The following is a 14,125-nucleotide window of genomic DNA, read 5'->3' as shown; positions in this document are numbered from 1 at the left end:
ACTGAGGTCACCTGCTAATAAAAGCAAAATGGGGTTTTCATCCTTTCTCAATCTTTGCAGTTAAAGTTCTAAACTTAATCTGGGTTGAAAGTCTGGATATTCTTATGGCACCAAGCTCCTCCAAAATGTTTTTGTCAAATGAGTGCCTTGTGTATAGAAACTGCATTCACTGGCTGCCCTCTAAGAAGCTGCTGTGATCAAATCTCTATTCTAAAAAAATCTTTTAGGATGAGAAAAATGCTGCTCTCTTTATGTCCATCTCTTTTTGTTGTCAAAGAAGCCTTGCCAAAATGCCAAGGATTGTGTTACCATGGCAGTCAGAGCTTGTAACACTGTCCCCATCCTTTAAATGCATGAAGCTGAGCTGTTCTGAGAAATCAGGAATCTTGGTCTAAGATTTAGAATCTCCAAAGTGACTGACTCAGGGAAATTTGTATTGTTTTATTGTGCACTGTGTGGCACAAACCCACTGCAGAGAATTTATTACAAACTCCTAGGTACTGCAGTAAGTACCAAGTGACAAACTGAACCATGTTCTTAAAAAGGCATTTGTGGGATCCTGAAAAACCAGTGAAGCCTCCTCTATGAACACTATGAATTAATAATTACAGAGGCAGCAGGAATGCCCCCTGCAGTAGCAAAATTCAGCCTTTACTGCGTTACTACCAAATGGGCTTGACAAGTTTGTAAATTTGGTTATTCTTTCTATAGGTACCTAATGGGGACTTGTCTTCCCTAAATGTATCTTTATGTGTTAGAATATTGTGCCCTAAGTGACTTTATTCCTGAATTGCTGGAACAAAACACTTGTCACTGTTTAAAGGCCCAGAACTGCACCTGATGAAAGCTATCTTGGAGAAATGCTATTTGGTTTAGTGTCAGTGCTTCCCTTCCTGCAGGAGCAGCTGAAAATTGCATTTGGAGCACAGAATATTGGGAACTGGGAGCTAATTTCTCCTGCCTAGAAGCTAAAATGTGCTATTTGAATGCAACACACTGGGAGTATCAGGATACACAAGTTTGTCATTGTTTCATGGGGGATCTAAGCCATCACCCTCTTGTTCCTCATACTGGCTGAAAAGAGACTCCTGACACCATCTGTGTGCAGCAGGGAGCCCACGCTGGGAGCAGATGGCAGACACAGACTGCAGAGGACAGGCATCATGCAGAGAGTGTCAGCAGAATTGTTTTCAATTCTGCTTTATCCAAAACATTCTTGATACATCAACTCGGTTTAAAAATTGCAGTTACAAAAATCAGACTTTTCTAAAAAGTATAATGACAATAAAACAAAACCAGTCTAATGCCTGCCCTAATAACATGAGCGTTGCTCCCCCCTTCCCCACACACAGTGCCTGATGTTTCAGTTCAGGTCTGATTTTTTAAGTAGCTGTTCATGAGAAGGGTTCCTACCTGCTGGCCATCTCAGCAATCTGGAACTACTTGAAGGTACCTGCAGGAAAACTGGAATTTCCTTGAAAGCATATTTAAATTATTTTCTTTTCAAACTGACGAAGAACAACTCCAACACAACTGCTTATTTTTTCATGGAAAAGGTCAGTCTTTATTGTATTGCTTTCACATCTGTACATAGGAACGTGAGCTTAAACAATCTGCAAAGTATCCTGTGTTAAATAATGAATCCACCTGACTTATATAAAATTCACTCTCTGATCTATTTCAAAACTCTCTTTTTAAATAAAATATCTTTCTAGCACAGTTCTTGCCATTATACTCCCTGAACAGAACCTCCTTCAGTCACTCCTGCATATTTTCCCCTGAGAAAGCACTGCTTTTGAACTACTGGCTGGTAGAATTTTCAACATGTGATTGTAAAACTGGCTTAAGCTATATGTAGAGTGTGTCCATTTGGGTGACGTGGTATTCATTCAAAAGTTTATCAAATCTGGGTAACATCTTGATTTTCTGTTACAATGGAACATAGTTTATCTTATTTTTTCATATAGTCCATCCCAGAATTACCCATGGAAGCCCAGTATGGTGCATGAATCACTGCAGTAAGTGCACACACAAGAGACAAAGACCATGAAGAGAAGTCACAACTGACAAGGTCTGATGACAACTCTTCTTCTGGTTCTCTTTTCCTTATTTTCATCTCTACATTTCAGAGTACAGTTTCTTTCCAGGACTTGATCCATTGGCCTGGTCATAATCCATTTCAGGTGTTTAATGAATCTGTTTAAAAGAAAACACATAAATACAGAGTAACCCTCCATACCTAAAATGAACAGAAAAGTCACTGAATATGTGACATACAGCACCACATTGTTGACTTATTAGAAAAAAAAAATTAAATCAAACCCTTTTGTGACTCTGGGTAATAATTCTTTGAGAAGTAAAGACCTGCACAACCTTTCAGGAAAATCAATGTCACAGTTTCTGTTCATCTCAGAGCACACCAGTCCTTAGGCATTTTAACAGAGCCATGAAGATCCCAGTGTGAGGGGTGTGAGAGTAAGAACCACAGAGCATCACATCAACTACTAGGGGATGTTCTTAAGAGTAAAAACAGCTGTGACATACAGTGGGGTAACCTATTTTATCCAGATTTTATATAATTAGACCTACTAATTAAAACTGATGTTTGAACTGGCTACATTATCTTGACTAGATACCATTCATTAGAGTGTTTTTATTGTTTGGATCGTGGTGTTAATTAAGTATTGCCTACATTTGATGTAGTCTCTGATTTTGGTAATTTTCTACTTCAGAGTCGCATTGTTCCAACTATTTTGGATCCACTGGTAAGTAGTTACAGAGCTAAAGAACATTTTGGGGTAACTTCTTGGTGTTACTGCCAAGAATAAATGACTGTTATATTGCTTTATCCCAGTTTATCTGATTTGCCTTAACTGACTCAAAGTATCCCACTGCTATTAGCAGGTGATTGTTTACAATCATCAGGGGTAAATACAAGGCTGAGAAGATTCCTTTAGGTAGAACCAGAGCTGTGGATTACAAAGGTGCTGGGCATAGTGATAGCATTCATCTGGTGCTGTGATTTACAGAAGGCCAATTAGTACAGTGTGGAATGGTGCAGCTCTGAGAGGGGGCTGGGCACGAGTCCGTGCTGAGGAGGAGCTGAGGTGCAGAGACCACGAGCAGGTGCCCTGGCTGCCTGCAGCTCAGCACGTTCCTGGCTTGTGTGCAGCAAGCCTCTGAATGGACAGCTCCTCCCTCCTTCCCCTTTCTGGGCCCGAATGAAGAATGGAATCTGATGTCACAGCTCTGCATGAGCCTGGACAGACACAGCAACACTGTCATTAACACAGGTGTTACAGGAGGCCAAAAGCAAACAGGCTGATACAGGACTGGGGAAAGGCTCTTTTATGGATTGAAAGCAGATTAAAAGATTGGAAGCAAGGAATAAAACTTGGTAGGAAAGAACTCAGTAGCAGAGTATACCAGGGACCAATTTTTATTCATCACCATTACTGACTCAAAGAAGAGGATGAATAGAGAAATCTTCCAGACTGCAGAAAATAAGCTCTTTCAAGTATTCACATCATGTACTGATAGGAAAGAAATCCAGAGGGATTTCATAACACAGAATGGGCAAAGGGTGATGGGTTTGGAAAACATTTGCTAAAGGGCTGGGCAGCAATGTGCCATCCAACATCCTGCATTCTGCCTTGAAAGAACAGAGAGCAGCCTGCAGATTTTGGTCAGGGACATGAGCTCTCCCAGAGGTGGAACACAGGGCTGTGAGATCGTGGTCTGACTCATCACAACACTTCCCATGTTCCTGTGTGCCACTTACTGCAGACACTGGGTCACAAACAAGAAGCACTTTTGTGTCCAGTGGGGCATTTCTGTCAAATGTCTGTCAGCTACAGTACCTGCTAAAAGAACACACTGCTCAAAATCCTTTCTCTCAAAATGAGGACATGAAAAGGGGGAACAGCAGCTCTACCAGGCTCATTTCATGTTTATCTGATTGCTTTCCAAGTGGAACTAAAAACTGATCTAGAGCAGACAGTTCCGTGTGGTTGTTAGTATTCTGCACTGTAGATCAGATTCTAGGCTGACTTAAAAATAGCACAGCAAAATGTATTGGGCCTCCAAAGCAAAGGGTAAAGCTGTCTAATGGTAGTTCCAAACACTGCTGTAGGGCTGCTATTCCAAGACTGTAATTTGTTGTGGCAGATATTAAATGGGGCGTAAATTGTACAATTGGCCAGGATATTCAATCCTGCCTTTCTAATTTTCAGATTAGAAATCTGTCCCTCAAATTTCATGAGAACCTATTTTTTAACAGAAAACTTCAAAAATTTCAGAAAACTGGAAAATGAAGAGGTAGAAAATATTTTAAAATATTTTTTAAATCTCAGAACTAGAACTTTCAATAGCCTAGAACATACCTGCAGGCACTGAACAGTATGGCTGTAGGATGACTCTAGCATTACCAGCTCAGTCACCAGATCTTTGTCAGTTCTGCCTTTGAAGTTACTGTTCCTCACAATGCAGGCTGGAGCTAAGGACACATGGTGTGACTCTGTATCACATCCCCACACTGTCTGCTTTCTGTTTCCTCACTTTCTGCAGCAGTGTTTCAGCTCTTGTGGCCTATTTAGGCTCCACTGCCTGAGCAACCCTTGGGTCTTTCTTTCTGGCCCTACAAAAGAGTATTTAGCCTTAAGTTGTGAACTGACCTGGAGGGTCCCCAGCAATCCACCACTCAGTACACATCATAATTTCCCATTATACCATTATTTTCCATACATGGCTCCTATTTCTTTGCCCTTTTCATCACTTATATTAGACACATGCTTGTGTCTTCAGAGAGCATCATTCAAACTATTCAGCTATTTTTTCTTTCCTAATCTGTAGCCAAAGTAATAAAATTCAACTGTGAAAAGAAAAACAGTCAGACAGTTTCCCTGAGCAACTGGAAAGATTTAGCAACTTGTGCCTATTTAATCCTTTGGGATAGTTGTACTCCTTATAAGCTAGGATCATTATGAGGGGCAAATGCAGAGTTAGAAACTAAATGTCTCTAAACAAATTATTCTTTTCTTCTATTTTAGGATTTATAGTTATTAGCTGAACTATAGTGTCACTTTGTCCCTCCTCCAGAGGAAACAAACATGTAGAATTAGACTGGATTTGTTTCTTAATTCCTTTGACAGCTTAAAAGTAGTAATTGGCTACTGCCACCTCTTGAAGCAAGTTTATTACAGAAAGCTTGATTTTTATAGGAAAGGACCACAGACTGTTGAAAAATTATTCTTTAACATTACTTGTGGCCGAGGCTTTTAACACATGCAATACTCAGGCCTAAACTACATCTATCAAAAATTGAACATCTCTCTAATTTCTGTGCCTCATTTTAATTCACATTATTAACAGCACCATTTGGAAATGAAAAATCTGCTTACTCTCTTGACATTATATAAATAAATGCATTTGGTAGAAAATCACTTAGAACTGTCCATGGCTGTAGTTAATGAGTCTGTATGGACAGCTGAAAAATTAACCTTGATTTTGTCTTCCTTCCATCTAGAATGGAATTAAGTATGGAATTAAGTACATATTTCTTCAAAGCAGAGCTGTCAGGTGAGTTTGAACCCTGAACTTCTATTAATTTTTGTAACAGCTAAAAATTCAAAATATGGTTCTAAAAATCAGAGCAATTGTTCTTAATCCTGTTGCTACTGTAACTCATAAAACAGCCAACTGATCTGTATCATGGAGTCAACGTATCATCTTGGTGATCTCTACCAAAAGGGGAAAAATAGTGAAAAATGGGAAGGTAAATTAAGTAACAAACCACTCTGCTCATTATTTTTAATATTTAAAGTCTGAAAAGACAGAAGTCAGGAATTATAATCTGATACATTTAAATGTATCCTGACAGTGCTAGTGACATCATTCTTCTGATCTGTCCTTCGCAGGACATCTCTGCTTCAGAGCACAGCCACAGTGGGTGGCTGTCTCACAGACACTGAGCCTGCAGTTCTAATTGGCACTATTTTGATGAGCTGGAGAGTTAAGCTATGTTGGGGTTTTTTTTGATTCAGAATTTAGATGCTGGCATTCATTGGAAGTGCTGAGTCACAGGTTTTTGAGTACTGGATTCTGCTCACTGAAGATGTTCATCATAATTCATCTTATGAAAAAATACAGGTAAAGCATGTACTGCAAGATTACATAAATTCAGTCTTCTTATTCAGTTTTCATTATTGATTACTTTTGCCCATTTTCTTTCTGATAGGAGTACTTTGTGATGAGTCACATCTGATTTTCTGAAAGTATGAGAATAGTCATATGACCTTATTCCAGGGGGCTTCAAATATATCGTAAATAACTTGAAACACTCACACAAAAACAGTAGATGGCACAAACAAGCTCAATTCTGTTCAGCTTACACAGATTAATTTCTTCATTTGAATAGGCCAGGAAACATTTTTCAGCTGCTTACTTATCTGTCTGCCTTCAATCTCTGCCACCAATTTTGCTCAGGAACCTGAACATCATTTTACTTCTATTGAGTTTATTCAAGTGAGGGGTTTCCTACCAGAGAGCACAGAGCTGGTCTGATCCATGAGTTCTTTTATTTTTACATCTAAATTATCCTTTCCTCATACTGCAGAAGGGTCTCCTGGGATTTGCCCCCTCTGTGTTCCTGTCACACATCAGTCACACAGGGTACAGAGGACGCTGCAAGGTTTCAGCTCAGGATAATCACAGCTCTCTGGTTGCTCTCAGAAATCACTGGTGAGTCACATGAGGAACCCTGCTCTTTAATGCAAAGAGTAGGCCTACATATTTTTCATCACTGCTGCAAAAACAGACCCATTCTTCCTGCAGTGTCTTGTGAATCCTCAGCACTTCTGGGTGCAAGGGAAACCTTCCCAGGCCAGGAGGGCAGGGGTTAACACTCACACAGAACTCGGCTCACTGCAGGCAAGGCACCACAAGAATCTAAATCTTCCCTTTCAGGGCCTTAGTGCTGCTCCCAAAGCAGAAAACACAGCTCCAAATGAGGGCCCTCTTCTGCCTGCTTTGCTGCTATAGAACTGCTGAGGAGCAATGGCACAGAGCAGTGAAGAAACCTGTAAGAGGATATGAACTCAAATCCCTCATCATGGTGGTAACACTGTGCCTGGTACCTAAATAATTATGCAATTTGTGGCCTGAGTGCTATGTCTGTAAGTATAATTAAATATATAAATAGATGAAACACAGTGAATTTTTTGCTGCCTAAGAATTGATCAAACTTTTGGGATTTGTGATTTGATTCTCAGTGGAAACCACCATCTACCTTGACAGATTCCTAATCAAAGAACAAGGCTGGAGCTGGTACCTGTGCAGAGCTCCTTGAGCTCTTGGTGGGTAAAAATGAAGCCTTACTTCTGAGCTTTGAGAAAACCTCTGCATTTTGGTTTCTGCATATGGAGGGTTTTATAGTTAGAATATCAAGAAGTTTCCAGAGCTGCTTATCTTATTAATAAGAAAGAAAATTTTAAGAAGCCAAATAATCTACACTGAATTGAATGTGCTCATATCAAATGATATTTGTATAGTAGGAAAAATTTTTTTTCCACTGAGGAAAATTGTGTCATGCTGTCCTTAGGTCTTCCTGAAAACTAGACACAACTCATCAAGACAAATTCTAGACAGAAAAAAAAGTGATTTAAAAAAAGTATTTTAATCCCTCTACTAAATAGCATTGGAGCACTAAGATTTGGAGTTTAGGGAAAGGTATTTTGGAGAAGAAAATGGATAGAGTTTTTAGCACCAAAGATTTTGTTTGAATTACCATTAATTTTTAGGAATTTCTTTCCTGGAATACAGAGCATGTGTATTATTTGTCCAGCTGAAGAAGGAGACAACCACAAAAGCAGTCAATGGTGTTTTGTGGGGAGGATTACTCTGCTTCACACTTTCTATTCTAGCAGAAGTGATTCTCTTCCAGTTGCTTGGGATGGACCACCAAATGTAGGCATAGACACTTCCATTTGCAGTGACTATATGCAGTGAGATTTCTTCAGTAGCAACAAAATCTGTTCATTCCCTCGTTAGGCTCCCACATGCCTTTGGCCAAGCCTTGTTCAGCTGTGTTTGTGCAATCAATGTTACTCCAACACCAAAAATGTCCAATTTTTCCTTCTAAATTACTAACCAAAATCAGCTAATATTGCTTTAAAAAGAATCTGACTAGAAATATTCAGGAGATAATTTTAACAGATATGAAGGACAGAACTACAGGAAAGGTTTGTTTGGATTTGTTAAATTAGAAGACTGGTTAGAATAGTTTGATATTAACTGGTATTTGTGTAGTGTGGTCACCGAGTTTATACTTGTAACCTTGTAACTGAATTTCCTATTTCCATCATTTCAAACAGAAAAATAAAGATATCCTGAACTGGTTTTCAGATTTACAGACAATATTTTGCTAAAAAAATCTGCTGGCAGATTTGCTAACACATTTTAATTTAAACTGTGAATGTTTTCATTAACATACATTTGGCACAGAAAGTCCTAGCTAGAAATAGTGATTTCTCTTCCCAAATGCATTTCAGTGTTTTAAAATGCTAAATCCTTACATTTCCAGACTTTTAGAACCACTCAAGACTACAAAAAAAAAAAAAAAAAAAACCTGATCAAGCAAAACCCTCGTGCTACAATTAAAATGGTGAGCTGGGTAGTTTGTCATTATCCAAGAGAGTGGTTTTAAAGGGCCGCAAATTAAGATGTATTTCTGGCTCGAGGAAGGTCTCTGAATTGTAATAAATGTTAACCGGGATGCTCGTTTCGATTCAGGGCTGCTTTCAGGACCGGATCAGCAAAGTTGCTGCCCGGCTGTACAGGCAGCCCCCCATGCAGAGTGCAGTGGCTCGGAGGATGAGTCCCGGGGGAGGGGGTCGCTGTCCCCGCTGTCCGCGGGCGCTGCCGGGCGGGGGAAGCGCTGGGGGCGGCCCCGGCCCTTTGCCCGCAGCGCTCGCCCGTGCCGGGAGCTGCGGCGGAGCGCGTCCCCGGCGCCGTGCCCGGCCGGACACTGAGGAATTACTTACTTCCCTGGCGAGCCCTCTGCCTCTCCGCGGGCCTGCCCGGCGGCAGCGGGTCCCGGCTGCCCCTCTGGCCCCTGCCCCGGCGGGGCGGGTGCCATTTGGAAGGGAAGATGTTGCGCAGAAGGAGCCGCGACGGGGTCGCGCAGCGGGGCCGCGGCGGTCCCCGAGGCGCGGCCATGCGGACACGCCGGGCCCCCGGCCCGGGCCAGGCGGCGGCGGCGCTCAGTCGCTTTGGAGCGCCCTGGGGCGTCACTCCAAGTACCCGTCAAACACATCCAGCTCGCTGTCCGTCTCGTAGAGCACGGAGCCAGGGTCGGAAAGCATCCCCAGATCCACCAGAGCCTGGTCCATATCCTCGGGCAGGAAAACGATGCCCACATTGAGGACGATGTACTCCATCAGGAAGGCATAGTACAGGATCAGCACATTGACAAAAAACAAGCCCACGTAAAACATATATGGCAGCACCAGCAGCGCATGGAAGGCCCAGGACTCCACCGAATCCAGACGTGCGGAGACCGCGGCGGTCATGCAGCCGTGGGGGCTGCGGGGGCAGCGGGCACCGACCCGCCCGGCCGGCGCGGGGGGGCGGACGGCAGCGGCGGAGCTGGGAGCGGGGCAGGACTGTACGCCGCAGCCCCGGTGGCAGCAAAAGGCAGAATCTCTGAGGAGCCGTCTCCGGACTCCGGGAAGAGGCGAGCCCCGCAGGGGCGCGGAGCGGCCGGCTCGGTCCCTTCAGTCCCCGGAGGAAGAGGCGCCCGGCGGGCGGGCGAGCGGCCAGCGCGGGTTCAGCGGCGCTGCCGCAGCCCCGCCGCCGGCAGGAGGCTGCTCAGCGGCATCTCCAGCCCGGCTACTGCAGTCCCGCCGCGGCTCCCTCCTCCTCCTCCTGCCGCCCGCAAACTTTGCGGAAGGAGCCCGCAGGCGCGTTGGGAGCTGGGCTCGGAGCACCTGCCAGCGAGCCCGGCCTGCGCGGCAGGACCGTGCTGCCCGCCCGCCCCTCGCTCCCCGCCCCGCGCCTGCCCCGCCGCACGCCGCCGTTGTTTAGCAGCGCCGCGCTGCTGCTGGCGCGGGGCGGCCGTGACGGGCACCGGCGCCTCCGCCGCGTTGGCGGCCCTGGGGTCCCGCTGCGGCTGCACGGGGGTTGCAGGGGACAGGGGCCGCTTGCGCGACCCTGGGCTGCGCGCTCCTGCCTGCCGAGCTCTGCCGCAGCCCGCAGCCTGCGGAGCGGGGCAGCGCGGGCAGGCTTGGGGCTGTGCCTTCGCCCCTGGAAGTTGTTTCACGACCTCTGCTGTGACCGAGGCCCTCCTGGAGCAGCACTGCGGGCCCGGCCCCTCTCAGCTGCGGTGCAGGTGTTTCTTTGCTGACCAAGGCTTTACCTATACCAAAATATAACCGAAGGCGGGATTTTAAACTCGGTGCATTTTTGACACTGCCTGACAAACTCTTCAGCTTTTACATAGATTTAGTTTATTTCTCTAGTTAAAGCAAAAAAAATAAAAATTAAAAATCCAAAACTAGGTCAAGACAGTTAAGGGTCCCCTTCTGTTTGTTCTTCCTTAATTTTTAGGCCGATTTAAAGTTCTTACTGGAAGAACACCAGCAAGGGGAATGCCAGCAGCCGAATTTCTGACGCTGCGTCTTGCAGCACAGGAGTGACCCCACAGGACAGCTTCGTTTGGGTTATGGAAGCCGAACAAGGAATATCAGGGGCCAAATTTTACCTCAAATTACAACACATTTAGGACGTACACTCATACGTTTAATGTGTTTATTTTTTTTTTTTCTGGTTCGGGTTCTGTTTACTCTCTTCTTGTTGTTCTAAGCGAGGCGGCCCCAGAGCGCGCCCAGCGCAGGCCCCACCCCGCCCCGCCCGTCTGAGACCTTGGCCCCGCCCCCGCGGTGCTCCCTGGGACTCGCAGTCCGCGGGCGGGGCGGGGCCGGGCCGGCGCTTTCCGGCGTGCCCTGGCCGCGCATGCGCCATCCGCGCCGGTTCCGCCGCCGAGGCTCCGGGCCGGTCCCCGCCCGCCGGTCGCCCGCTCCCCCCGCGGGGCTATGAGGCCGTAGGGCCTGCGGACCGGAGCAGCCTTCTGCCGCCAGCATGTTCGGCCGCTCCCGCAGCTGGGTGGGCGGCGGGCACGGGAAGGCCGCCCGCAGCATCCACTCCTTGGACCACCTCAAGTGAGCGGGAGGCGGCCGCGGGCTCTGGGCGGCGGTGAGGGCGGAGGGTGGCGGGGCTGTGAGGGGGCGCGGAGGGGGCGGTTGCAGCCGGGCTCCGTCCGCAGAGCTGCTCGGGGCAGGTTTCGGGGCAGCTTTCCTTCGGAGCCGGCTGCGGGGCCGGAAGAGGAGAGGGCGGCTCGGTGGACGACGCTCCCCCGGCGCTCGCTGCCCTCGCCGGGGCGTTTTGCGGCAGCTCTCCCGAGGGGAAAGCGCCCGGAGCAGTCCCCGGTGGCGGAGGCTCTGTGGTCTGGTGTCCGCCTCACGAAAACCGGCTTCTCCGTTCCAGAAAGTCTTCAGGGCAGACGTAGTTCGTCGTAATGTCACACTCCGGGCTGCCATACGTGTTTGTTTTGTTTTTAGCAATGCCCCAGAGTCTTCGGCGGAGTACAGTGCGAGGCGTGATAAATACAAGAAATACCGCATTCCTCGTGAGGGAGAACTTTGTTTGTTTCCTGGTGGCGGCTGAGGCGAGGGGCTGGTGCCGGGTGTGGGCAGTGCCGCTCCGGGGTGTGAGGGGAGGTCCGTAGGCAGCCGTGAGTCACGGCGGGCCGGGATGTGCCCTGCGCTGCTGGACGCAGCAGCTGCAGAAGGAAAGCTCTGAGCTTGAGAGCTGTAATGTGTTCTGCAGCCCCACAGCCGTGTGTTACTGCTGCCTGCAGAAGGTGGAATGGTTTTTCCTAGCTCTGCCGCTGGAGTGTTGCAAGGGTGGCAAGGGATAAAAAATTTAATTTCCCTGTTCCATTTTAAGTGTTCCGCTATTGCAAGAAAAATGAGAACCACCTTGATAGCTTCTCTTTGTACTGAACGAGAGAAGGAGGTCATTGAGAGATGAAGCACTTTCTAAATGAAATCACTGTGACTGTGTAGCTCATTCAGAAAAAGTGCCGAGTAGTTTTCAGTAATCTTACAAGGAAGACATGAATGGGTTCTGACAGTAACGAGCAGGATGCCCTGTACAAGATTTGGATCTTGCAGTTGTTTTATCAAGATGATTTATGGATTCTGGTCCTTGTCTCTAAACTGGAAAAATGTTCAAAATGAGCAAGACTATCTGAAATGCAATGCTTTTTACTGAAGCCACAGAACTCAAGCCCATTAATACAAAACTAATGAGGCAATAGCATTGCAGAAATTATTTTGAAAGCATTGTAGGTCAGACTGGCATGCCAATGTAGTCTGGTTTTACAGGATAAAGCAGAAAAGTCATGTTCAGATGTAAACATAGGAATGTTCTGTTGAACATACAAGGAGTAGTTATTGTGTACTGCTCAGCATTAGTGGAGCTTTAGGTCTTTCTGGCTTTGATATTTGACTTGAAGATAGAGCAAGAATGCTGATGCGTGACGAAATTTGAAAAAACTGAATTTAAGTTTAGGAAAAAAAGAGTGAGACTTGAGATTTACTCTCACATGTCAGAAAAATGTGTCCACGTGATCTGTTGGGGCCACAGAGAATAGAAAAGTAACACCCTACCTCATTTGTAGCAATGGGGAATTGGGCTGTGAGTGCTGTGGCTTGTTATGAGAGAGCTGAAGTATATGTTTATCTACTGAAGTACGAGTTTTGGTCTGTTTGCATGTGATTTCTTTAATTATGAATCTGAAATGGTCGTGTGTAAAGGCCAGATGAGACCTTTGATCTGTTTATACTATGTATATTTTAAGTGTTTGTTTATCCCAGCTGTGTGAATTTCAGCTTCTAGCTAGATACCAACAGGAAAGGTGAAATTGAGGTCTTTTCCAAGTGTTGAAGTGGGTAAAGTAACAGAAGGAAAAAGTTCAGAGAGCCTTGTCAAGAAAGAAGGAAAGTCTCAGTAAGCTCACTTGATAAGCTGTTTATCTTCTCATCTTTTCAACTCATCAAAGTCCCATTTGTGTTCCATATGAAGGAGCTGAGTACAGCACACCTGCCTTGCCATTTCAGGTTAGCTCAGCCTGTAAAAGGTGTATTATGCTATGTTACAGGGGTGAAATCAGTCTGGGCTAGCCTGGTGGGAACATATTTATTTTTAAACTTGCATAAGGTAGAGTTTAGTCTAAATTGTAAACAATCCATGTGCTTAGTGATAACAGCAGCATTCCTGCTTTTTGTCAGTAAGTGCTGGATCATTCCCATCAGCTTTAATGCAGTTTGTTTGAGGTTTGCTTTTGAAATTTTGCTTTTCAGTCTTCCTGCAAGCACGCCAGAGAATGGATTGGCTGAAGGAAAATTGTGAGACTGTTTGCATTGGGTGTTTTTATACAGTCTCTTGATCCAGTGAAAACAGTTAAAATTTAATCCAACTTCTGAAATGTGATCTAGAGAAGGATGGCACAGTGCTACTCGCTGCCTGGGTACTTCTCAGAGAACTTGATCTTTTTGTGTGTCTGTTTCTAAGTCAGACTTTTCCCCTACTTTTCTATGGTGTTTTACACAGCCCTGTTGTTACTGTCAAGCACATTTCCCACGGTTGCTTCTGCCCTTGGTATTTTAATTGCATTGTGATTGCATTATGCCTTGCTCAGATGCAGTGCCCATCAAGGTGTGCTTGAAGTCGTTTTTCACGGGTGATTCATTTCCTGAGGCACTGTCTGTGCTCTGCATCAGGTGTCCTCTGTGAGAACAATATGCAATTACCTGATTACAGGCAGTGGGAAGGAGCAAGCCTGTTCTGGTCAGGTCTGGGCTTTTAAAATTTGAGTGCTTGACTTCCTAAACTCTTACCTCTTTTAGTGTATTTTTGTAAGTAATAAGTAGGAAAGTCATTAATATGCACTTACAATATACGTGAGTTACTATGTTACCCCTTTAAGCATGGTTCTGACCAGAAAAATGTTGAGAATTTTGTTTGGTTTAAGTTGCTGGCAACATCTGCCACTGATTCTGATGGTGTT

General features: G+C 45.4%; 2 protein-coding genes and 1 long non-coding RNA gene across 11 annotated transcripts in view; 1 reads left to right on the top strand and 2 right to left on the bottom strand.

The window, feature by feature from the left end:
* Positions 1-14,125, bottom strand: part of LOC139598204 (uncharacterized) — a 210,650-nt gene that overhangs the window by 98,642 nt on the left and 97,883 nt on the right. The window lies entirely within an intron of this gene.
* Positions 1,538-10,003, bottom strand: DEXI (Dexi homolog). Its single transcript, XM_071444242.1, has 2 exons — positions 9,039-10,003; positions 1,538-2,196 (listed from the first exon to the last, which is right to left on the bottom strand). Exon 1 carries the CDS (start codon positions 9,564-9,566, stop codon positions 9,285-9,287), a length of 282 nt encoding a protein of 93 aa, XP_071300343.1. The 5' UTR covers positions 9,567-10,003; the 3' UTR covers positions 1,538-2,196; positions 9,039-9,284.
* The window catches only part of CLEC16A (C-type lectin domain containing 16A), a 59,723-nt gene continuing 56,589 nt past the window's right edge, over positions 10,992-14,125 (top strand). For 6 of the 9 annotated variants that reach the window (XR_011681822.1, XM_071444235.1, XM_071444241.1 and 3 more), the window contains exon 1: positions 10,992-11,213. Coding sequence is in view for 7 of the 9 variants with exons in the window: in XM_071444235.1 (XP_071300336.1) it covers positions 11,134-11,213 (80 nt within the window). In the remaining 2 variants the exon portion in view is untranslated. Of the gene's footprint in view, positions 11,248-14,125 lie in introns of all 9 variants that reach the window. The other 3 variants (XM_071444233.1, XM_071444237.1, XM_071444234.1) reach the window with 2 other exon arrangements.

The sequence above is a fragment of the Agelaius tricolor genome, unplaced genomic scaffold (genome assembly GCF_023055355.1).
Source record: "Agelaius tricolor isolate 1412-34295 unplaced genomic scaffold, bAgeTri1.0.p SCAF_19, whole genome shotgun sequence".
Classification (NCBI taxonomy): domain Eukaryota; kingdom Metazoa; phylum Chordata; class Aves; order Passeriformes; family Icteridae; genus Agelaius; species Agelaius tricolor.
This window is presented reverse-complemented; position numbering and strand designations above follow the sequence as displayed.